This window comes from Columba livia, chromosome 2 (assembly GCF_036013475.1).
Source record: "Columba livia isolate bColLiv1 breed racing homer chromosome 2, bColLiv1.pat.W.v2, whole genome shotgun sequence".
Lineage (NCBI taxonomy): Eukaryota > Metazoa > Chordata > Aves > Columbiformes > Columbidae > Columba > Columba livia.
The window spans coordinates 48,127,807-48,154,267 of NC_088603.1; the positions used below are offsets into that span (position 1 = coordinate 48,127,807).

At 37.5% G+C, this 26,461-nt stretch overlaps 1 protein-coding gene across 10 annotated transcripts in view; it reads right to left on the minus strand.

The window, feature by feature from the left end:
- Nucleotides 1-26,461, minus strand: part of ULK4 (unc-51 like kinase 4) — a 240,114-nt gene that overhangs the window by 58,111 nt on the left and 155,542 nt on the right. For 9 of the 10 annotated variants that reach the window (XM_065051789.1, XM_065051784.1, XM_065051781.1 and 6 more), the window contains 2 exons: nt 11,278-11,444; nt 7,547-7,645 (listed from right to left, as the gene is read on the minus strand). In XM_065051789.1, coding sequence (XP_064907861.1) covers nt 7,547-7,645; nt 11,278-11,444 — 266 coding nt within the window. The remainder of the gene's footprint in view (nt 1-7,546; nt 7,646-11,277; nt 11,445-26,461) is intronic. The other variant, XM_065051786.1, reaches the window with a different exon arrangement.

Consider the following 26,461-nt stretch of genomic DNA (forward strand, 5'->3'; position numbering starts at 1 on the left):
TGGCTTCTGGTTTAGGTAAAGGCTATCTAGCTATTTAATGGATTTTAGGTGGTCACATTGGGATGTACATTTTTCAGATTTTAAATATTTTCCTGAATTCCAGATTTTCTGCACACCTTTGAAGAACAGACGCTGGAGCAGGCCCTAACCATGGGATGGAAAAACTCTTTCCTGGGAAGCAAAATTATGGAAAAGATTTGGAACCATGGCTAATAATCACCTTTAAATGAGCTTCAGGTAGTATGACACAGCTATCAAAATTATTTTTATCTTTCTTGAAAGTACAGTCTGGAAATAATGTACAGGTATTATGTTGTGCTTGTATTTGACACTGTTGAACAACAACAGGAACACAACACCTGGTTTTAGTGCCGACAGGTCATGAAAGCAAGTGAAAAAAAATCATAGAGGTTTCTTGGGAACAGGCAAGAGGACGACAGACTGGAAAACATAACAGCAAAAGTCTGAAGGAATTCAATGTCTACAGCTTATCAAAGGGAGGGTTAAAGGGCACTTGATCACATTCTCTCGGTTACATGTGAGAAAAAGCAGGCTGAGGATAGGTTACCTCCTTTACCTGAAGAAGGACTGAAAAGAGACGATAGCTCAAAACTTTAGATAAAGCAATTCAAATTAGAAGGAAAATAATACTTTCATTTCATTTTTTCTTTCTTTTTTTCTTTCATAAGAGTGAGTAACCACTGAAACATCTTTCTTAGGACTGAGACAGGTGCTCCATCACATAGAGATCATAAAAATATTTTTTCTAAACCAATAACAAAATCCTTTACTATAACAAGGAATTAATTTAGCAAAGTCCTATGTCTGTGTTATATAAGATACTAGACTAAATTATTACAATAGCCTTTTCTGGCCTTACAGCTTATGAACTGAACAAAGTAAACCAGTGGTGGTCTTAACCAATAAGGTATAGAAGTATAAAAGCACCTCATCACTCCTAGTCAGTTTTTTAATTCCAAAAATACTATTTAAACACAAATCTAGATTAAAGTACAGTTAATAGACTATCCTTACTGACAATAAAAAAGGAAACAATTTATATCATCTGTCCAACCATTTATATAATACGCCCAACCATTTCAAGAATGATTACTTATTTAATGTGCAGTATGAACTTCTGAAGTTTTTTTCAGTTTAAGAAAAACCCAGTTACTTTAAAGTAATCTTGGAACATATTATCAGACATATACTCCTTAAATATTCAAGAAGCAGTTCCCCAGGGATATGTATGCAAATACAATCCTGTTTTCCATTAGCTTCATAGAGCTGGCTGTTTAAAACAGACTGAACTGAGATGTAAGCCCTGAATACATAGCCCCAAGACATATCACATTCTATTTGACCTAATGCTATGCAAGTGACAGGACCAGTGCAGCTATTTCTTCCACAGTTTTGCTATATGCTTTTTCGTCATTCCAAATTAAATGCTACCTGTTTGACCGTTTCCTTTCCAACATCTAGAATTATCTAATAACATCATCAACATAAATAGCAAGGCTAAAAAAGAGGAAAAGCTACAAACAGTAACAAGCTTTACAGTTACATTTATACCTTCAATCCTCATCAAATAAAAAAAGAAAATCCACTGATCTCACCAGGGGCTTTGAGACAACTTGTATTTCCCTCTCTGAAAAAAAAATGCTATTAGATAAAGGAAAAATTAAACTATAATGTACCTCTCTCACCCCTTTTAAAAGCAGCACTCTAACTTACATTGTTACTAGATCCGTGTAGACAGGTATATCAACCACTTCCTGAAGAAAAACACAGTACAATAACTATATTCAATTTGCAAATGTTGTTTGTGGGCTAACCAAAAATGAAAAAACTCAGTGAACATTTGGATATGTCCTTGCCCTGGCATTGCAGCGGAGGCCAGTTCCCTGGGCTCCATAAGCACAAAATCCCATATGTCATCAGTAACCACAACAGGCATACTTGGAAGTGAGACTGTTTTTCTAAGATATTCCCTAAATATCATAGGAACGGAAAGGCATCAGTCTCTGCAGAGTACTGTCCCTACAACAACCTTGTGTGAAGAAATACATAAAGCACCACATCCTTTGAAGTTCTGCCTGACACAAGGAGGGCACATGACTTTCAAGATAGCCAAGGAGCACGTCCAGGCTGTCAGCATTATTCCCAAGGCAAGCTGTCTTCAGCAGGAGTCCTCAGGTAGTGAGATGATGTAGATGAAGTAGCTAGGCTTGGGTCAATGGCTTTTCTTATCTCCTCCTCACATGCCCAACCTTTTATCACTCTTGCTGTTGTTCTTTGTCCCCTCAACAAGTAAAAGGAAGACCCCGAATCTCTCCATCCAATATGTCTTGACATCAGATAAGCTTGCTCTTCACAGGATATCAAGCTGTCAGTGACCACCCTCCAAACCTAACCACCAGTATCAGTCCAGGGTTCACAGTACTTGCCAGCCATGGCACCATTCAATGACAAATGCCAATCAAGCCCTTCATTGCCTGTCGTACTTCAGGCTCTTCTGCTCTTCTGTTTGAGTTTCAGTGCTATCTAGAGTTTGGGGAGAAAGTTGCTGTCATCCTGGAAAATTGCAGCATAAAACAATAACAGCATAGGTCTTGGATTAATAGGAAAACAAGCTGAAAATAGGAAAGACCATATTTACTCTGGAGGGAATGAGAATGATCACCTTACAGTCTAACCAATCAATAATTAAGGTGGAAGGGGAACTCTCAGCAATGTTGCTATTTAAATATGTCTGCATCAGCATTTTTCTCTATTACTCTCACTGTTTTGCTGTTTCACTACTGACAAGTAGTGATTTAGATGTCAAAAGTCGTAAGTTGGTAACCTGAAATTTAACAATGGCTGCCAGTCACTGTTAGCACTTCCATTAACAGTTACAAAGATTAGACGACTGAAGAAAATTATTTTTGTGAACAAAAGCAATGACAATATAATATCTGTAAATACAGAAAACCAAAGAATGAAAATCCAGCTTTCAAGTAAATAGTATCTCATGTCTAATAAGAACAGCAAAGCTAGAATCATGTTTCTAGACAATGAATATAGATGGATGGATCACCTCTTAATCAGTTGGAACAGTGTTCTGACTATTTTTCTAATCATAACAATTACATTTGAGATGAAGAAATACATTTCAAGTCTTTGAAATGCATTTATAGCTTTTCATAACAGCAGCTACTTAAGTTTTTGTCCTTTCAGGGCAGGAGAAACCCATGAAGAACTCGAGTTCTAACTCTAAGAAAATATCTGGCCCTTATTATTTCATAATTACAGGAAAAGTCTCCAGCGGCCTTTAATTATTTTTGCTTTATCAGCCTTAGAGGGGATTATGGATTCAGGTCTTGAGCAAGGTAGAAACATTAGTACTCCCTCTTCTTGCAGGTGTTAATATTCTGGGCTAGTATATAGCTTGAAGAAAATCCAGCACCTTAAAATAAATTACTGAACAGCTAAAGTCTGCCATTCTCTAACTCAGAAATCTAGATATATTTTTCACTTCAAAATTTTAAAATAGACTTTTGGTCAATGAAGATTGTGCATTACTTTTTCCTTAATATTTATGTCCATGTTATAATCTTGTGTAAACAGGCTCATAACATAAAATTCTGCTTCTCTTCCTTTCTAGATGGAACCTGCTCTGTGTACTTCAAGGTTAATGTGGTGAAGAGCAGGAAGTTTCTTGTTATTACACATCTATATTGCTGCAGTCTGTTGTCAAAAATGCCTTCATTTCGAACCGAGTTGCAGTGTGTTCATGAATTGCAAACCACTGCAAGAAACGTGTGATCAGTTGAGCTGAAGTGGCAGTTTTCACACCGCTGGAGTTGTTACAGCATCGAATTTTAAAGCTACAATGAAACTGTGTGGATTACCCAGAGAGGACACTACTTCAGTGCATTAATGAGGTTATACACCGAGAGAGTTTATTACAGTAACAGAGAGATGTTCATTAGATCAGTAATGTGATTACAGAATGTGCTGTAAAGGAAGTATCATTGGGAACTATAGGGAAGACGATTTTGCCAATATTAAACAAAATGTAAAAGCAAAATATTGTTATTAAATCTGTTAACTTTACTATGATATTCTTATCAGTAAATATGCATGGTTCTAAATGAAAGAAAATATTATATTCTGTCTTAGGGCAAAATCATAATCCTCCTACTTAATGGAAGATGTTTTTAAGAACAATATATTTTTAGTTAGTTTGACTCCAGGCTAATTGCTGAGAAACTAAATTCCCATCCTGAAATTCTTGGCTTGTGACAATATATTCTTATTTCCTCTGATGTGTTTTTGTTAAGGTTTGTTTGTTTGTGTGGTGTTGTGGTTTTGTTTGTTGTTTTTTAGGGTGGCTCTGTGGAAGAGAATTCTTCAAATATAATTCACAGATAACTTTTCAAATACAGTAACAACAATACATTATACAATCCATGAAACAAACAGATGTCTTTCCACTCTGGCTGCACAACTGTCTGTATTCCTAAGAAATGTGAAATTAGAATTCTACAGTCTACAGGGTTATCATTCTTGTGCAGTCATTATCCTTATTCATCAGCAAATACCTTCACAGCTCTGAAGCCAAAGCCGGGCACAGCTGTACAACCAGTGCAATGCAGAGACAGAAAGGACCTAGAGGAGATCCTCTCATTCATCCATGTGCACTGAGGCTTCATATTTGTCCTCATATTTGCACATGATTAACTGCTCTTTCAACAGTAATATACAGAGCACAATAACCAACTGCACTAGTAATACTATAATGAAGAGGCCTATCATCAGAAGACAAGTTCTCTCCCAGCACACTGACAGGCTGCAGAAAGGACTAGAAGACCTACACCTAGGATCTAAATCTAGGATCTACAGGGAAATGAAACTCCTTTTCAGAGGTATTGGCAAGGTTTCTGAAAGTTTCTGAAAATCCACATTGAAGGGATTTCAAAAGTAAGTAAACATTAATATTGGTTTTTAGTAGAATGGTACATCAAAAAGTAGAAGGTCTTTTATATCTTCTATAATCGCTGGAAATTTCAGTATAGTAATCAATTTACATTTATATTCAGGTGGAGAAACATTACGCAAAAATCTAAGCGTAATTAACTTTTAAACACAAGGCTGCTAAGCAGAAGACTAAATGCTCAATTTTGCTATTATTGATCAATTAAAGGCAGGTTGATAGTGGGATTAAACACTGAATTCTCCATATTTGCAGTGTTTTCTGCATGACAGAACTTGTAATTATTTCTTCTTTCTCATTCTTAAAACCCCTGAAGTTTCATTTACATGCAATCTGGGTTTCCTACTCTTGCTTTGCTGTGCCCTAATTGATAGACTAAATCGCAATTACAAAAAGGAAAAAGTGATTCTAACTTTTTAACATTTTCAAGTTTAAATCAGATTGATTTTTGAGGGATTATTAAGAGAGATAAATATGTAGAACATGAGGAAAATAAATAAATAGATGAGTCAAGGGACAGGGAAAAATAATCTACTTGTGGGATATACATATCAATGAGGGAAAGCAATTATTCAAAGCGATATAAGAAAGTATAAATTTCAAACCAGAGAAAACAGTATCTTAAATAGCTTAAAGTGGTGGTTTGTTCAGAATTTAAGACCTCCATTATCTCCAGAAAAGTTCACAAAGAACTGAATGCCTCAAAAGGACTATGTAGCCATGAAGCTCAACAAATCCAGAAAATCACAGTTGGCAGTTCCAGAGAACTTAAGCTTATGTAGGCCTGAGTCTTTTTGAGGGGCAGGGAGCATATACATCTTGAGACACCCACTACACTTCACAAAGAATCTGGTCTTATTTAAAGAGATAAACACATAAAACATTTTAAACAAGTGGATCCTAAATGTTAACATTATTATTTCATTTTTCAAACTTTTCCAACATTAACAGGAAATGTTTAATACACTAATGGGCAAAGGATATAAAATTTAACAAACCCAGCTGAAATAATATCCATCTATCCAACCAAGCACATGTGTGTAAAGAACACCATATACACATTACAAGAGAAAATCTCTCACTTTTACAAAATTTTTAACAAAACTTAAAACCAAAACCAACCAAACAAAAAGAAGTAGCACTAGTGGTCTTTACTCTTTAGCTGTATGTTAAAATCAGTAGATTTTAAAGAAGCATTTTGAAAATACGAGAATTTATAGAAACATAGAACAAAGCAAAACCTAGCAGTAATTTGCAACCATACTTTTGAAATACAATGGCAAGTCAGAATCTAATCAGTACTTGCTAACTGTACAATTATCTTATCCTTTAATTAAAAAGCTATAAAAAACTTCCAGGTGGTACAGGCTGAGTAAAGCTTGGCCTCTAATTTTCCATTCTTTAGAGAGTTAATGGAATTTAAATTTATGTCTAATTTTACTTTAAAGGAACCTTTGCATCTCTTCATATCTTACTAGTTATCATATATAGTGACTAAAAAAAATAATAGAAAATAAATTAAAATAATTGATAAAGATGAAGTATTATATAGTTGAAATTCAGTCACTTTGGTTTAGGTCATTCCGTGAATGTTTCCAAAAGCCTTTGTCAATGGCTGGTTAAGATAAATCCATCAAAGGAGGACTTAGCAACAAGTACAATACCAAAAATTAACAAACATCTAATCACACTGTTCCCCAAAATAGAAGATGACAGACAGTGCTAAAGATAGTAAAAAGGCCACAGGTATTCATATGAGAACACATCTGAAAACTTATATTTTGATGAAAAACAAAAAAGTCCAGGGCCAATAGAAAAGACAGTGGATCTAAAAATGCTTTTAAGTGAAATAACCTGGACAGGACAGTATGATAACGCCACATGGAAATTCTCACATGCCGTGTTAATGAAGCATTCCTCTACTACAAGTTATTATCAAGCCAAGACAAACCTCTAGCACAGTATGATGGAGGCTGAGCTGATGGGATGCGTCAGGGCCACAATGGAGCCCTCTGTGGAGATTCAATGCAGTTGTGACACCTCGTAAAACACTGGAACAGATTGACTTTAAACAGACAGACTGTATAGATACTTACAGGTCACCAGGGACCATTCCCACTCTTAAATCCCTCGGGATCGTGTTAAAACAAAACTAAACCCTTGAGAAAAACTCAGAAGGCTCAAAATCAATAAAATAATTTTCCATCCTCCCTAACTGCAAACTAAGTTTACTGACTTCTCTAAGGGTGGCAGTACTTGTTATTTTCAAACTGAATATCACCCTTTCCCTCTGCATTGATCGCAAGTCCATTCTAAAGGACTAAAATTTGACTATAGCTATGTATCCCTACTGAGCATCTTGAGCTTGACCCTCGTCTCACTTCTATGCTTGACATAGACTTACTCTGCATTCTATAATTTCTTAAAAATTATTAGAATCCTTCGTACTAGGTGGGAGCTTATAAACAATAAAAAAACTAGCAAGTAGAGTTCTAAGATGTTACATTCAGTTGAATAATTCAAACTTCAGAAACATTCCAACAGGCTTACAAACAAGCAAATTCTCACCAGCTGAATAAGCAGACTAATTAGGTCCGTCAGGGGTTTATTGATAAGCAGAAGGTCTTCAGCAGCCTGCGTGTCCCCTCCTGTGCCAGATTTCTGTGCCTTAATAAAATCAGGAAAAATAAAAAGCAACCTTGGTGACTGTTCTGTTATGAGAAACAAATTAGGTCCATTAGGTGGTCAAAGTTTGAAGGAGACTTGTACACTCTTTTCTAGTTAAGAATTCCTGGGCTCCCAATGAGCAGTTACACTCCCTGTGTCTGTAACAATAAGCACAAAGCAAAAAGGACTCATGCTGTCGTGCCCATTTTGCACAGGCTGAATACATTGACCCACATGACATTTCTTCAGCGAAATGGTATACACTGTATACGCAAAAGAGAGCTCTAAAGCCGTAAATTCTTTATGTATTTGTATTCTCTTTCAATATGACACGCCTGTTTAAAGTTCAACTACTTCCTTTTTCTTCATCAGAAACTGTTTTAAGTTGAACTAAAAAAAATCAAGGTGACTGAAAAGTTAGGATTTTCAGCACTAATGTCCAGTTTTGTCCTTCTGACTCACTTCTCATCCTCAAATATTCTATATATTACAATGATTTATTTTTTAAATAGGAATAGTAAAATCCTTAAGTGACCAAATTCTGTGATATGATCTGCTACTACTTGTAATTCTGATTATCGTCATCCCCCTTCATCGAAACACACCGTCATCCTAGACAGTGCTATTTGTGACACATCCCTGCCCCAGCACACCAGAAAGGTCTGCTTGCAAGATTTTTCATTTAACTTAATTATCTTGCAGCAGCTTTGGACCACAACCCTGTACAGTCTATCTGCTAGAGGAAAACATAAATATTTTGTTTAAAGAACACATTTAAAAATCATTTTGTATTATGCTTCATTTAAAGCTCAGTCCTAAAACCGTCATCCAAGTGTAATACTTGAGGATTTTCATTTGGTTAAGTGAACACAGGAGCAGGTCTCCCGAGACAAGAGACATTAATGCTGAAGCTCCGCTGTTGATATTGATGAGTTGAAAGGACAATGCCTTTCTTCTGGAAATAATTTTGAAATAAAAAAGAGATCAGAAGAGTTGTTTCTCCAGGTAATAAGACAGGTTGGTACGTCCTTCACTGAGACTCGCTGCAATGACCTAGAATGCTGAAGTTCAAGAAGGGTAATAAGACATAGTGCAGAAAAAAACAAAAAAATTGGAGTGTTTATATTAATCAAGAATGGGAAGTAAGCCACCTTCACTTCAGCAAAATTTACAACAGCTTTTTCTGTTTAGTGCTTGGATGAGAAGAAAGATATCCTCCATCAGGGATGTTTGACTACTTCCTTTAACTTTTATATATGTAGTGTCTTTGGAAAGAGAATTAACGATACCACTAAAGGAATTATACTTTATATAGTATATATAAAGGATACACACTACACCATGCTTAAACCTACATTAAGCCACTAAACAGAATCCACTTCTCAAATAGAAATGGCAAATTACTTCCAGCTACTGTGGATCACCTGTGGAACACGTGATGATTAAATTGCTCCAAAACAGATATGCAAATTAATCTGAACTTTTATACTATTTCCATTAAAACACAAGTACTTGGACCACAGAGAGCAAATTCTTGCTACAGTTTCTGTGTAGATGGTGGATATAGTTATCAGCACCATTCACCATAGAATTCTGTAATGCAAAGGAAAAGTGGTGTCATGTTTTGCCTGTGCAGCTGGATAAGGTTATATCTTTATATATAAAAAGCTTAAATAAAAAGGATTCAGGTGGAGGTGGTACCATCTGTAAAAGTCAACTTAAGCCTCAAAAATTGATAATATGAGAAAATTTGATTCTCTATTGCAAGTTCTGTTTTAGAAGGTATCTTATTCAGAAGGTCGTTATGAAAACATTCCAAGAATAGTTATCACTACCTTGCTGCACTTAGGGCCACTTGGACACTGGATTATTATGTAGATGAATGGCAAATAGTGGTCACCAACTCATGGTCATCATTCAATAGGGCGCATGTATTGAGAAAGCTATAGAACCCACAGGGGCCCTGTGACAAATATTCTCAGGTACGTGAAGGCAAGTAACACCAATGTAAAATCAGTTTTATAGGGACAGAGGGCAGAGTTATGTTTCAAAATTCAGGTTTCCAGCTGCCTCTTTTTACTCATTAGCCTTCCAGAGCAAAGCAGATTATTTTGACTAGAGATGGACAAAACTAGAGCTGGAATTTTAATGCGTCAATCAGCTACTGTAATTAATGCAAAGGCAGAATAGAATTTGGCTTTGAATGCATAGATTTAATTTTGTATCTAAATAAAAAGCACCAGTTTAACTAATAATACGAAATCCATGTGAGAGATCTTCTCTCCTCACATGTGCCCTCCAATATAATTGGCCTCATCACTGTTGCATGGAGCATAAGTACAGAATTTAGCTCTCTGTGATTACATGGAGCGCTGCCAACAATATGACAATCAATTGGCCTACAAAATTTGAAATGCATTACAAAATCTGCTATTAGAGGACAGAAAAAGACAAGGTATTGTGCCATTAGTTCTAAATTAAGCTTCTTCTAAAAATTAAAAAAAAGACACACATGCACACAAAAAGATCAACACTTCTTGCTGAAGTATCTGCTTAAAATATCAAACACAATTAATTATGTAAATTTCTATAGAAAAGAGAGCTCAATTTTCAAGATCCACTTCAGACAGTAAAAAACAAACACACAAAACAAACACACATACACAAAACCTTAACCAACCAAAATTTAAAAACAATAATAATAATAATACAACCACCACCAAACAAAAAAGCACACCACCATAGAAAGTCCACAGAGGACCTTTTTAGAATAAAGAATCCATGTGCTGAAATTCAATACAACCTGGCTGCAACCTTTTGAATCTCTGTCCTCCAAATGTATTGGACCAAACAGGCTTCTCTGTTTTTCAGTGGATAATGCCAAAAACATCAAAAATCTAACACGAAGAGTAAGTGTTGTTGTTTACAGCCCAAATATGGAATTCCAGTTGACTAACTTTGAAATTTGACAGTTGAATTAAAACCAAAGCAAATATTGCTAGCTTAATGCCATGTTTAAAAAAAAGACAACTGTTTTTTCTTGTTTTGTTTTTAAGAGCATTATGTGCAATTTCTTTGCACAGTATCTTTTTGTGCTCTGTTTTTAAGGAGGAGGAATTCTTCCCTGGAGGAGGAAATCCTACCAGTGCCATGATTTGCAGGGATCCAAACAGAAATTTGGAAGACAAATCGATCAGCATAAGAGAGGAAATACTTTTGTCAGCGCTCATGCAGATGTTACATACGCTTTTCAAGCACAGTAACCATGTGCAATTTGCAATAAAAAAGATGCTGTTTTTTACAGAGTAATCTTTTTCTTAAAAAATGAATGGAAGAAAAATGCTTCGAACTATCATTGAGCATATATTGAATTAAGCTATTTATGGAGTACAGAAACAAAGGAGTCAGCTAGGATCTGTGTTTCCAGCATATAGTGAGGTTAGTAAGGATAGTCTAGCCAAGTTAGTACACGGAACAGTGATCCACAGTTGAAAATGTGTGCTCTTTTCATCAAACCAAAAATTCAATAAAACCAGAATAGTGGGAATTTCATTATCAGTATAACAGGAAGTTCTAAGTTACCTAAGGATATTGTTTAAGATGGCGATGAACCCAGGAAATCAATTCCATACCTGTAAAGTCTGGCGCACAATGTTTGCTGTATACATCAGCATGCAGTGCAGAATGTCAAGTAAGGACAGAAGCAGCGCATTTGCTGTCTTGGTGTGGCTTTTATCATCTGCCTCCAAGTACAGAGCCACAGTTTCCATTAGGAGATTACAGATGTGATGAACCAGTCCTACAAAGAAAGTGAGACCAAAAAAAAAAGAAACAGACTATCAGGAAAAGAACAATGTGGAAGGTGGCCCAGTTAAAAAGAATGGATTCGCATAAAAACAAATTTCGCATACATTATGAATATTAAATGTCCTCTTTTTCTCCATTATTATAATTGCTGCCTCTTCTGTTTGCAGCAGCCCATAGAGAGAGCTAAACTGATACGATCAAATTTGCTAAGTACATGGAAAATTATGAAACATTCATTCTTACTTTCCAATACAAAGTGACCAAGTCCATTATATTTGATCTTTATCTATCTTTTTCTTTGAGAGTTTCATAAGGAACAAAAGATACTTTGTTCCTCACCAAGAACATAACTATGTTTGTAAACTATCTTCTTTTAAACTGGCAATTACTCATATTGTGACTTAGGTGTATATATGTAGTAACATTATAGTATATCAGTATATTATCTTCTAGTCCTTGTGACTGTCAGCAATGACTGAAGCATTTCACTGACTTTACTGAAGTAAAAAGACTCCTTTTATAAGTTCTCCCCTGAAAAATAGTTCTATATATTTTTACAAACATCAGTACAATATTAAAGCAAGACATTGTTGAATGCAATATGTAATTACACCATTCAGCTTTTGAAAATAGTCAAATCTGTGGGGTGTTGAACTATTTTTGCTTTGAAAGCTGCCCCATCAATTAACCAAACTTGCATGAAATACTTTCCTCCCATATTCATCATCCTTAATACTCTCCTCAGGGAAATTAAATACTAAAACATTCATTTAGAATACAGTTATGGGTTGGGATTATTAAGACTTGCACTCTTCTTGTATCGCACATCTTTTTGTGTTTTCTATGATTACTAGCATTATTCTTCCACAACAGTTTGATTGATGGACTATAGTTCAGGCTAAGCTTTGAATTTCCGGTGTTTTTGTCCTTATAAACCAAACTCTCGAAATTGTATCAGCCTCATCTCACACATTTAATTTCCTCCTCTTTTTTTAAAGTACAATTTCTGCTGCAGTACTGAACATTTCATATAAAAATGAGATAGCAGACAGAGATATATTTGAATGATGTCACCAATACCTACCAAGAAGAAAAAAGCTAGACATAATTGTGTGTTTGCCCAACACAAAACTTGTGGTTATTCTATGCCTTTTGTCACCAAGCTAAATTAGAAGAAACCTAAGAAAACAATCTGGTATGAGTTGGTCCCTATCAAAGTGAGGTCTGCAAAATTGCCTGCAGAGATATGTCCAAGTACATTCTGGTTTTCCCTCTGTATGACCACAAAACCCACAGCCACATCAAAATGAATGAGTCACCCCTATTATTTCTAGATGGCTCACATATAACCCTCAAGACAGTGACTTGGAGACTAACCCTGAGAAGGCCACTTTCAGATGAAGGCATTGTATGGACATCATCAACACTTTTTTAGGCGATAGTCCTCTCTGTATTTATAGCACTGAGTAGGGAATGACTAGTAGTGAATGAAACAACAGGATCCACAACTTCTACCTGCAAACCTTTCCCTTTCAATGTTGAAGAGAATGACTCGTTTATTCCCTTGACTGTACCAGCCCGAGTCCCACACCTGACTCACTCCAGCTGTTCAGTGAATTGAATGCTCAACCTTTTCTTCACTCATAGAGATGTGAATAATATAATCACCTAGATTTTATTCTCTGGAAGTATTTACATTCTAAGGGCATGCGTATTATCAACCTTGCCTCTGAACATCTGAAATACACTAGAAAATTTACATTTAATTAGATACTGAAACTATCAGAACTAGTGGATTTTATATAAACATATACATGCTCAGAGTTGTACAAAGACATGCATGTTAAATATGGAATTTTTGGGGAAAACAAAACCAAAACCCCAACTTTTCCTGGACTTAAAATACTTTTGGAAAATTTAACGCATCAAAACTTTATTATAAACACATATAAAATAAAAAACCGGTGCTAAATGTTCCCTAACACACTTGATGATTCATGCAGAAATCTGTAAAATGCTTGATTCCACAGATTAAAGAAAAAGACTGAACCCTTGCCAGGTACGTTTCAGACATGATCTTTAGAGTACTTTATTGTGTCAAAAAAAAGAAATTTGGAGGCCAGAAGTGTAGAAATGTAAATATACTTCTTGCTTACACCACAAGACAAAATATACATTCTTTGCTCTCAGAAGAGAAAGTTGGAAAGCTGATACAATTTACAGTCACCATGACAAAATTCAATAGAAATTTAACAGCCTTGGCCATTGGCACTGTAACCAAAAGGTCATTATAAAGTTCAAGGCTCATATGTCTCAGCATTCTAAAAACTGAATCTTAAGCCAGATAGAGTAAAAGAATAGGATGCAATTCTGAAGAAAAGGAAATTGTTTTCGTAATTCAGTTAATCACAATAATAACATGGTATATGGATGTCTAAGTTTCTGAAGATACATCGAAGATTTTCTGTCAGATTTTACAAGTGACTCAAGAACCACATGCTTCTTAATTTGCAATAATGCTTAAAACAATATCTATCTTTAAAATATATATTTCTGAGACATATTTAACGGACATAAGTTTCTTATGCAGTGATTCTCAGCTGTTCATTAGAAAGTGAAACGGGTTCTGATTCACAAGACAAACCCCACACACTCCTGAACTTTGAAAGTGGTGCATCTGAATCTGAATTCTCTATCATAGTGGAAAGCTAAACCCTATTATATTGAGGAAGATTGTTCTACTGAGAACAGCTACTCATTTTTAAGTATTCTGGTACTTCCAAGCACGTTTGTAACAGTTCACTTTGTCAACAAAAAAGCATTAGTGACAGCTTATATGGGTTAATGCAATGCATCAATATTTCTTTTAGTTGGGCATTTCTTATTCTTTTAATAAGAAATTAATAAAAATGATGAACTTATAGATTTTTTTTTTGTTATGCTACTAATTTGCAAATTTCAGCAATTAAAACGTGGGATCATCTCATTTATATAGTAGCAATAGTTACAGTTTAGATATACTACTACATAGCATAGTAGTCATGCCTTGTATTTATTTGTAAAAGGAGGATCTTCAAAACATCGAGCCTCAGTGTAGTTCTCTGCTATTCAAATTTTGCAGAAAAATAAGGCCAAACTTGGATTTTGTATTAGAAGTATGTTTATTTATAAACACAAAATTGGAATTAAACAAAGCAGCTGCTCTAACTGCAGCCCAAGATTCATAATATGTATTAAAGGATTGTATCCAAAATTCCTAGCCACAGCTTTATAGAATTTGACAAATGTCGTGTTCACAGCAGAGTATTTCTCCTGCCCAGAGACACGACAGTGAACTGAGCACGTCGCTAATAGTGCTTTATGAATGTGGACTGTGATGACTATGCTCGTGTTTTACAAATCTTTTCAGAAGATAAAAGGAGTCTTTTGGCCCGTGATACAGCTAATCGGACAGAATGTGCCATGATACCTTCTGGAATGAAAGCTGAGAGGAGATATTTTATTCTCACCTATTAGCAAGATGGATAAAGAAAAAGAAATCTTCGCTTCCAAATCATACAAAACATCAAAGGACAGCCTAGGAAGCAATCTTCTAGGCAATCCTTTCATGCCTACCAGCAATTAGAGCATTCAACAAACCTGTCTGCTTCCACCCGAAGAAAATGTTAGAGCAGGTGCACTTCCTCCGAACAATGCCACCACGCAGCCAGCAGCAAAACTCTCAGCCCAGCAAAAGGTTTCTCTTTGTTCCTTTCTACACATTCTCTCTGGAGAGCTGTTTTTCCCATTTGTATCACAACTACACAACTGACTCCTGAGGGGTATTACCTAATTTGTATTCATTAGACTTTTCTTCCTCCTTCTACTTACAGAGACGACCTGCTTAGGTTTTATGATTTTTTCTTTTTTAATGATTCAATAACATATTGGTAGCTAGAAATGATACCAGCAGATTAACTAGAAAACATATTCCATAACTTTTTTAATGTTAATGATAAAACTCAAAAATATTGCTAAGAAACAACACAGGAGTGTAGTCTGATAGATCCTTTTGCACAAGAATTAGCTCCTCAGTACCTCAGCATGTAAAATAATCCATCATGTCACAAAGATTCTTCATAAAACATTATTTACCTACATAAACCTGGGATTTAATTTACATTTGTTGCATCACAGCCCTGCTGCTCAAGGTTTCCTCTTTTGAACAACTGAAAATAGGCAACAAAGTAAATGGTATCGTTAGGGTAACGGTACTTTAACAAGAGGCTCGTTGCTTTTATTGTTATTTTTGCTTATTATTTTTACTGTTTATGTTTTAGGAACTATTCGTGTCAGTACTATAATATTATTGAGGGAAGAATGAACTAGAACAGAAAATTAGATCAACGCTGATTTGAAGATTTGGTGAGTTATGAATGTCAGATTAAGTGGAAAGAAAACAATAGGGCTGTTGAACACATCAATTGCATGACTGATGCCCTGAAAATTATTTTCTATTCTGATCTTAAAAGCAAATAGCATCTAAAGAAGAAAATGCTGCACATATTGGATAGTCTGTTCCTAGTGCTGGAACAGAGACTGTACATTTTGTGACCAAATAAAGAATCACTAGGTTTGAAGAACAAAAATCTCATTTGAGTTTGTCACACTGCAGTGGTCAAGGTGCTCCAGAGCTTCCCTTTCTGGGAAGGGTCTGTGGCTCTGCTTTTCCTACGCATGTGGCAGGTCAGGCACTTGCCAACCATGTCTGAGCAGGTAGACCTGCCCTCATACACAGGAAAATGGATGTGGTAATGATTATAACAACCAGGGAAGGAAAGCCAGTTATCACCTTTAGTATAACTAGGCTGAAAGTAGACTGGGAAGCACTGTGTTATCTTGAGTGTGGACACCTGAGAGGAATGCAGATCTGATGTTCTCAGAGGTGAGATTTTTCTCCTTTGACTTAAAGCACGACAATAGCTCTACTTCACTTTTTCAGGACTGGCAACATTTAGTGGTTATTGTTAAAAGGCAGTTTATAGGTGGCATTTGTCACTTGTGAAGAAAGAGTGCAAAACTGGTGGTGCCCCAGGAAACCATATCAAACTATTCTCAGTCAAAGAGAATCATGTCAACACAGAAATTTACTTCTAAAATTTAATCTATGGAACAAACATGTAGGTGATTAAAACAACAGGTGTTTAGAACAGCCAACTAAAAGGTAGAAAACCAAGTGGACTCTCTCTCATAAAAAGAAAAAAGTATCTGAGTGTAATAAAATATAGTAAAAGTGCAACTTGAACAATTTAGGAATAATAAAATCACATACTATTGAATAAGCTTGACTGGTCAATCCAAAAATAGTAAAATATAACAAATTATACCAACTAGGCAAGACTATGGTTGATCTGTATGAAAAGATGTGGTTAGAATTACATACACAGAAGTGGAGTATTTCTGAAAGTATAATTGCTGATCCTTTGGGAGTTTCAGATTTGCTGCTGTTGTTGAAAATGGAAAAAAAAAAGTTTCACATCTTAGAATCTCCTTAAGGCTTCTGTGACAAAATATCAACTGAATCCAAGTTTTTGTGTAAAACTGACTCAACCATACTATAATTAAGACAGAAAAGATACCCAAGCTGTTTGAAACTATGTTAGCAGCACACATGAAAGCAGGGGATTTTGTTCTAGACAGGATTTACTGAGATGGTCCTCATTCCTAGGAGTGTAACACACTGAACATTAACACAAGGGATAGAAGGAAGGATCAGACGGCAACTTTCTTCCAAAAATAATTATAAGAATATCCAAAGGCTTTTGAGTTCTATCAGAAAAAAAAAAAAAAAATCCTAAATTTATATGAGTGAATACCACATAACTATGGGCTGTAATGATTTTCAGGGGATCTATTCACTGTGTTGATAAGATATTAATAGTGTCTTATTTCAGCCATCAAGTTTGATTTGTTTGGATACCATGCTGTTGGCATCACAGCCTCTAGAAATGCTATCTGCTTCTTAGCTTCTGTAAGTAACTGAGAATAATTGGACATTTAGTACAAAAAGACAAGATGAAAACATAACTGAAAAGCAGGATCCATTGAAGATACACACACAAACTTTATATGCTCATACTAGGCAGGTTGTGGGACTAGACATAAAATAAACATTTATTTTTTAATTATTTATTCAAATTAAACTTTTGGTCTCCAGAGATTAAATTCAGTACCTAACAGAGTCATAAGATCTGAAGCCAGTTCTGCCAATAATGCATATGTTACGTACATCACAAATAGGCTGCTTTTTTGTTAATCGGGAAGCATAAAGGCCTTGATAAACATAAAATCAAGTGCTGTCATCCTAAGTGGTGATGACAATACAACAAAGCACAACAATAAGGCTGCCTGACAGACATTAATTTTCTATACAACTTTGTTCACTACAAACACTAGTTTTTCCCAGGTGTTTGCTAGTGATCAGTTGTTGGAGGTTATTACCCCTACAGTTGTGTGTGAAACTGTACACCCTAGTCTCCTCCAACAAGCTGTGTCAGGCTGCTTTAAACTGCTCAAACATTAACTCATTTGGTAAGGGGCCTGGAGCACAAGTCTGATGAGGAGCGGCTGAGGGAACTGGGGCTGTTTAGCCTGGAGAAAAGGAGGCTGAGGGGAGACCTTATCGCTGTCTACAGCTACCTGAAAGGAGGTTGTAGCATGAAGGGTGTTGATCTCTTCTCCCAAGTAGCAAGTGATAAGACCAGGGGAAATGGCCTCAAGTTGAACCAGGAGAGGTTTAGATTGGATATCGACAGATATTAGCAAAAAAATCTTCATGGAAAGGGTTGTCAGGCACTGGAACAGGCTGCCCAGGGCAGTGGTTTAGTCACCATCCCTGGAAGTGTTTAAAAGCTGTTTAGACAAGGTTCTTAGGGATATGTTTTAGTGCTAGAGTTAGGTTATGGTTGGACTTGATGATCCCAAGGATGTTTTCCAACTGAAATGATTCTATGATTCTACGATCTTGCTTGAAACAGATGCACATGCTCAAATGACTGTTCTAGCTGGAAGACCTGGGGAGGGAGGGAGGTGGAGGTAATACTGGGTGTTTTGAAAAGATGGACCCAGTTAATAATTGGCACAGAGTTTCAATTGGGTTCATCTTCTCAAAACACGCTATACAGGGACTTCATGGGGTATACATTTCAAATATTTCTGAACCCAACTGTGCATATATTAGACACCTAACTCGTATTCTTTTCATATGGATTTAAGCATTTTTCTTGATATAGTCTTTCAATATGTCAGTTGTGCAGTACTTGCAAGTACAACCTTCTGTCACAAAAAAAAACACCATGTACACACAAAAAAAAACAAATAAACAAAACAACAACAACAACCCCCTCCCAAAACCCCTGAAAAACAACCGTAATAACATAAAATTACACTGTCTAGATTGACTGTTACTGCTGTTAAGTAAACTTTATAGTAGCTTTTCAGCTAGATATTTTTCTCCATACATCAGAGATACATTAGAGATGGCAGTCCATTTTATAAAGCTCAGGAATTCTACAACACGCTATACTTCAACTCAGATCCTGATTCACCCTATTTCATCCCTTACAAGGTGTCAACTAAAAATCTCCTGGTTTTGTCAGACAGAAGTTAGGTGATAATTAGGAGATTTTTCAAATACCAGGTTTTAATGGTCTGCATGAGAAACAAGAACATCTAACAGGACACCTCACTCTTTGAGGGAAAACAGCCTTTAAAACCAGCCTGGGATATTAGTGGTTGTTGCTTCACAGCTACATGGAAGAAATTCTGTTGGTGTGTTGTGAATTAATATATAGTATTTGCTTTTCAGAAAAACAAAGGCTCCATAAAGTCCTCAAGTTACTGGCAAAAAGTAGACAAAGTTCTTAAAACATGTTACTTTTGTTACATTAGGAATTCTTTGCATTCAACATGATTCAGAGGCAGTAAAGATTCAATAAAGACTTTTGACTTACTGGTCTGCAAGATCAAGCCTGCAAAAATGACTGTGTGATAAAATACAGCAGGAATTTATATCCTGGCCTTAATTTAGAACTAGAAATTCTTCTAAAGAGATTGCTATTTTAATAATAGACTTCCTGTCACACAAGATTAAACCCTGTTTATCCACTTCAAATTTCTTAACGTGCTCTGCTTTAGCATCAACTTTCCCTTCTACCAAAATCCTTGAGAGACCATATTTAAACTTTGAGAGCTGTCTTTTGACAAAACCTGTACAGACCAGATATGAACAGCCTCAGAATGCAGATACAGCCTGAAACTGTTGTCACAAATTGACAGCATTCAACAGCTTTAAACAACGTTACCAGCACTAATTGCTCTAGCTAGGCCTTCAAGAGTCCCTGAACTGAGAGTGATAAGGGCCAATGAACCTTGGCTTCAGGAAATTCTCTGAAGTTTTCAGTTTTAAATTGTAGAACTAAACCACAGTTGACTACTGTTCCCACAAATATCCAGCAAAGAATAAGGGTAAAAACTCTATAGATTTCCCTACTGAAAAGCCATGCTCTGTAAGGAGATTGAATGTTAATTTCTACTCCTCTCAGTCTATTTGCATCAGTCTTCCATAGGATGAAAATTTACAGAGTACAAATACTTGGAGTTTCAAGTGATAGTCTTTTACAAGCGTTACAACTAAACCACAGCACAAAAGCAAAGGCTAGAGTATGGACTAAGTGGAATTTGCTGCTGGTTATTACAGAAAACCAGAATCTATGCCACAGTTCCTTGTAATGTCCTGCATTATTCATCAATTCAGTTTACAACAGAAATGAAAGCTGACAACTAGTAATTGCAACTGTCCAAGGTGGCCTTGGTGTATTTAAACTTAAATGATCAAAGGTCTTAAACAGAGATCAGGATGTTACATGATAGTAAATCTGGTTTTGTAGATGTGACCAGATCAAATTTCGTAGCCTTAAACCTACTCTGCTAGGTCAACCACTTTCCAAATAAGCATTAGGATAACTTTGACCAGCAGACTCTCTCTCTCTAATTTGCTATTATCTGGCCATACCAATAATGCCACTTCTGATTAAATCTCTAAAATGTAACCACAGACTTTTCACCTCAGATGTTATTATCCTTAAGTGGCTCAGGCATATGTTTTGTTTTGTTTGCACGGATACTTGTTCTACTTTGACCTATCGATTTTTTTCAACCTTACCACCAAGATCTTTGAGCTGGAACCCATCACACTGTGATCATGCTGTCCCCTCAGGCTGTACCAAAAGTGCCTTACCTAATACTCATCATTAGTACAACCTAGACCAACAGAGCCTTGATTTGCTTTCAGCACCACAACCTGACTCCAGCTATCTTGGCTTCAACCAACTGCACTGAGCTAAGTCAGCTGGTGCCACAGCCCGATTTATTTAACCAAGAGGCAGACCTGGCTCTGAAAAGTCTATAAGCCTTTGCATGTTTTACTACTGTATTCCACACCTTGTCTCCCCTGTCTCAACAGGATGCACACAATGGGAACATGGGTTTGTGGACAGCCTGTACATTTTCTCTGCAGGTTCTTGTTCCTGGGAGGAGCAGAGCCTGTGTATATGGTAACAGGTTTTAGTACCTGTAACTGGTTTTGGCTAGGAAAGAGTTAAATTCCTTCACAGTAGCTTGTATGAGGCTATGTTTTGGATTTGTGCTGGAAATATTGTTGACAGCACACTGATGTTTTAATTAGTTCTGAGCAGTGCTCACACAGCAGCAGGGTCTTTCCTGCTTCTCAGACCGCACCACCAGCAAGTAGGTTGGAAGTGCACAAGGAGCTGGGAGGGCACAAAGCCAGGATGGCTGACCCCAACTGACCAAAGGGATACTCCACACCATATAACATCATGCTCAGCAATAAAACGGGAGGAGAGGTTGGCAGGGGAGCTGCTCCTGGACTGGCTGGGCATTGGTCAGTTGGTAGCGAACAATTTGTTTTAATTTGCATCACTTGTCCTCCTTAGGTTTTATTTTCCTCTTTCTCCCCACACCCCCCCCCCCCATACATTAAAAAAAAAAAAAAAAATCTTATTTCTATCTCTTTTTAATTGTTAAACTGGTTTTATCTCAACCCACAAGTTTCTTTCTCGCTTTTACCTTTTCGATTCTCCCCCATCCCACCAGAACGGGGGAGAGCAAGCGACCAGCTGTGTTGTGCTTAGTTGCCAGCTAGGGTTAAACCACGACAGTGCTTTTTCCTTTTTTCCTACCATATATGCTCTGCTGAGCACAGGTGTTTATCAGGCATTAATATATTATGAGAGACTCGGTAACTTTACCAACTTGCTCCAACACAGGGAGCCTCCAACCCTTCCCAGGGTGTGCTTTGTGTATCACTCCTAATTTGCCTTGGCCACTACCACTAGGTACCTACATTTCTCCTCCAGCCTGCTTATGCCCAGATCACTGATTCTAGAAAGCAAATTCAGGCAAAGAAGTTCAATAAAGATAAACACAGGGGTGGTGGCAAAGGGAGAGCTTGCAATGAAGGGCTCACGTTCCTTTGTTTCTCCTCCATGTTACCTCAAATGAAGACACAAACATCAAAGATGATAAAATTTAAAGGTAGTTTGAAACAATGAAGTAATATCCCCAAGTATTTTCTAAAATAATATGCTCTGCAACAGATTCAACACAGGTCACTGCTTCCATCTAGGATTCAGGATTGCAACAGATATCCTACAGAATGGTGGCACCAGGGCATATTTGATAGGGCTTCCCCTCTGTTTATGTGGAGAAAGACTTTTTCTGGTTCAGAGAGAAAGCCAGTATGTCAAACAGCTTTAGGGATGCCCATAAGTTTCAGTTAGGAGAACACACTTTTCCAGATGGAACCAATATACAACTGCTACCTGTAAATAGCTGAAGGGTCTGCTCAAAATTTTGGTTCTGCTCTGCTTGAACTAGGCTTGTCCTTCACCTTTGTTCATCAGTGTTCTTAGAAAGAGGGAACTGACTATCCTTAAGGAAGATTATGCTTCAAGGGAAGGGGGACTTCGGAAGCAGGCTGTAAAAAGTGAAGTCTGGATCTACGTCAAGTAAAAGCAGCTCTGATGGGAAGACTGGAGAAATTAAGATCTGTGAAACTGGACTGTCAACAAACGATGCAAGAAGTGGAGAGAAGCTGCAAGAAGTAGACACAAAAAGTGAGAGATGTACACAATTAAGTTTTCAAAACAAGCAGTTTCATGGCAAGTAGAGGTTAAACATTTTGCATAAAGTCTGGGAGACTGGGTGTCACAAGCAGCACCAACATTGGCCAGCTTGATGGAACTGAATTAGGAGGTTATTGCCAAGAGTGGTTATTTACTGCCTGCTGGACATGTTACTGCTGCTGGTAACAAGCATGACCACATGCGCACCCTTCATGCACTCAGGTTTTCTTGCAGGGAGCCAGGCAGAGCCTCCAGTCAGTTCCTGCAGTAGGTCCAGACTATCTCTGTATCCAGGTTGATCCCGTAATGCACAGACTCAGTCTGAGTGACTGCCTGACCCATAGCCTGGTCAGGCTTCTGTCAAAGCCCCTAAACATGCCTCAATAATCTGCTCCTTTGTGTACTGTGTCTGCTTTCTCCTTACCTTGCTAATGACTTCTTCTCACAGCAGACAAAATACTGCCGCTAAATTCATCTTCTTGAATTGCTGTTTGAACCACACACTCTCTGAACTCAACAACATTCAATGTAAATTCTGAAGAAAATGCATACTAAGTAACAGTTTGAGCATGTTTTTCTTGTATGATAAATAATGACATAAACCCACACTTCACATCATTCTGGGTTGGTTGGTGGGATCAAAATATACAATATCTGCCTGTGTTTGAAAAGGACACAGCTAGTTTATTCAGCAAGAATGTGCGTTGAAAAGACTGTTGAGCCATCATGAATAATTTTACTGTTTTTTCAGTCTTCATATAAGTCATATTTCATGGCAGTATCATTGGCTAAAAAGCTGTATGTCACAATCTGGGCATGTTAGCTGGGAAATATGATCTTTCAAAAGTGTGAATAAATCCATTAACAATACTTTGCTGGATTTTCGCCAAGTCTCCCTGGAATAGGAGTGAGAGGTTTTTTGAGTAAACAATCTGCAATTTGATAAGCAGAGAAATAATGGCCATCAGGAGGACAAAGGGCAATGGGTACAAACTGGAACACAGGAGGTTCCACTTAAATATGAGAAGAAACTTCTTCTCAGTGAGGGTGACAGAGCACTGGAACAGGCTGCCCAGGGGGGTTGTCAAGTCTCCTCCTCTGGAAACATCTAAAAGCTGCCTGGACACATTCCTGTGTAACCTCATCTAGGTGTTCCTGCTTCAGCAGGGGGATTGGACTGGATAATCTTTTGAAGTCCCTTCCAATCCCTGACATTCTGTGATTCTGTGGAAGATAAGACAAGCTGAAACTAAACGGATGCATATGAACAAGAAGTTTCCACCTTTTTTCCCCTATCTTTCAAAAAAGTGGGTGGTATGGGTGGTATGGGGGGGGGGAAACAAACTTTAGACTCTATAAAGATATCCTATTTCTTCCCCTATTCTTATGAATTCAAAGAGAATCACATATCTTTTTCCTCAACCAAAAAGAAGAAACAGCTAGTTGATGCAGTTTCTTCTAACAATGTGGAGGCATCTATGGAAACCTTTAAATCCTGTTTAGGAAACAAAAAACCCAACAACTACATTTATCAAATTAGGGTCTTTTAAAACAAAAAGTTACACTGATCTGCTTAAAACTCAGATCATAATCCATCACATATGCTTGAATACAGGTCTTTCCTGACATGCTTGTCTTCATAAACCTCTCTTACCTAAATATAATCTTGGTCCAATTAGAAAAACAATTAAGCTAAAATAAGACAAAGTATATTTTTTTAAAGGGTGGAGAGACAAGTTTTTACATTTATTAAACGTATTTAAAAAAAAAAAAAATCAAATGGTATCACCAGATGATCATCTACATTTTTGTCAGAGCAGCTTTAACAACCACTGTTCCTCTGCTGGAGGTTACAATGGCACATTAATCAGGTTCTCCAGCTGCTGACTATATGCAGATATTACCATAGAATGTAAATATTCATGGACACAAATACACACACAATTATTTACCATATCGAATCTACAAGACATTGATCCAACGTTGTAGGAAAAACCTCCTACTTAAGGAGTGGTAACTTGCCTACATACTGAGAATGCAAACACTCACTTGAATGTATATTGACTTAAGATGGTGGGAAATCCTTGTGCATACATGGATCTATAGCTTTAGTATTTAAAAGAATTTTACCAATAGAAATTAATTCTTAAATATTAAGTCCACATAAAAATATAACTTAGAGTGTTTGGAAAAACTAGGCTAAACAGTGTTATACAACTAGATCCCGAGTAGCAAAAGAAAACAAACTATAAAGATGACATATAAGGAGCCGACTAGAAGAGGTGCATTGCTGGACCTCATCCTCACTAACAAGGAGGGTCTGGCTGAAGTGGTAAAGGTTGAGGGCTGCCTAGGTTGCAGCGACCATGAGATGGTGGAGTTCAGGATCTCATGTGGTAGGAGCAGGATAGCAAGCAGAATTGCAACCCTGGACCTCAGCAAGGCAAACTTTGGCCTTTTCAGGCAATTGCTAAAGAAAATCCCATGGGCAAGGCTGCTTGAAGGTAAAGGGGCCCAAGATAGTTGGTTAGCGTTCAGGAACTGTTTCTACTGGGCACAAGATCAGAGCATCCCAACACATAGGAAGTCCAGGAAGGGAGCCAGAAGACCTGCGTGGTTAAACAGGGAGCTGCTGGGTAAGCTCAAGTGGAAGAGGAGAGTTTATAGATCATGGAAGGAGGGGCTGGCCACTTGGGGAGAATATAAGGCTGTTGTCAGAGGGTGTATGGAGGCAACTGGGAAAGCTAAGGCCCCCTTTGAATTACACCTGGCGAGAGGGGTCAAGGACAACAGGAAGAGCTTTATCAAATATGTGGCATATAAAACTAACACCAGAGGCAATGTAGGCCCACTGACAAACGAGGTGGGTGCCCTGGTGACAGAAGATACAGAGAAGGCAGAGTTACTGAACGCCTTTTTTATCTCTGTCTACTCTGCCGGAAGCTGTCCTGAGGAGTCCCGTACCGCTGAGGCCCCAGAGGAAGGCAGGACAATGGAGAAGTTTGCCTCGGTTGATGAGGACTGGGTTAGGGAGCAGTTAGGCAATCTGGACATCCATAAATCCATGGGTCCGGATGGGATGCACCCACAGGTGCTGAGGGAGCTGGCTGAGGTCATTGCCGGACCGCTCTCCATCATCTTTGCCAAGTCTTGGGAAGTGGGAGAGGTGCCTGAGGACTGGAGGAAAGCAAATGTTACTCCAGTCTTCAAAAAGGGCAAGAAGGAGGACCTGGGTAATTATAGAGTGGTCAGCCTCACCTCCATCCCTGGGAAACTGATGGAACGACTTATCCTTGATGCCATCTCAAGGTGTATCAGGGATAAGAGGGTGATTAGGGGCAGTCAACATGACTTCACCAAAGGGAAGTCGTGCTTGACCAACCTCATTGACTTTTATGAGGACATAAGATGGATGGATGATGGCAGAGCAGTGGACATGGTCTACCTTGACTTGAGTAAGGCATTTGACACAGTCTCTCACAGCATCCTCACAGCTAAATTGAGGGAGTGTGGTCTGGATGATCGGGTAGTGAGGTGGACTGTGAACTGGCTGAAGGGAAGAAGCCAGAAAGTCATGGTCAATGAGGTGGAGTCTAATTGGAGGCCTGTATCTAGTGAAGTGCCTCAAGGGTCAGTATTGGGGCCGGTATTATTCAATGTATTCACCAATTATTTGGATGAGGGAATAGAGTGTATTATCAGCAAGTTTGCTGATGACACCAAGCTGGGAGGAGTGGCTGATATGCCAGAAGGCTGTACTGCCATCCAGTGAGACCTGGACAGTCTGGAGAGTTGGGCAGGGAAAAATTTAATGAAATATAAC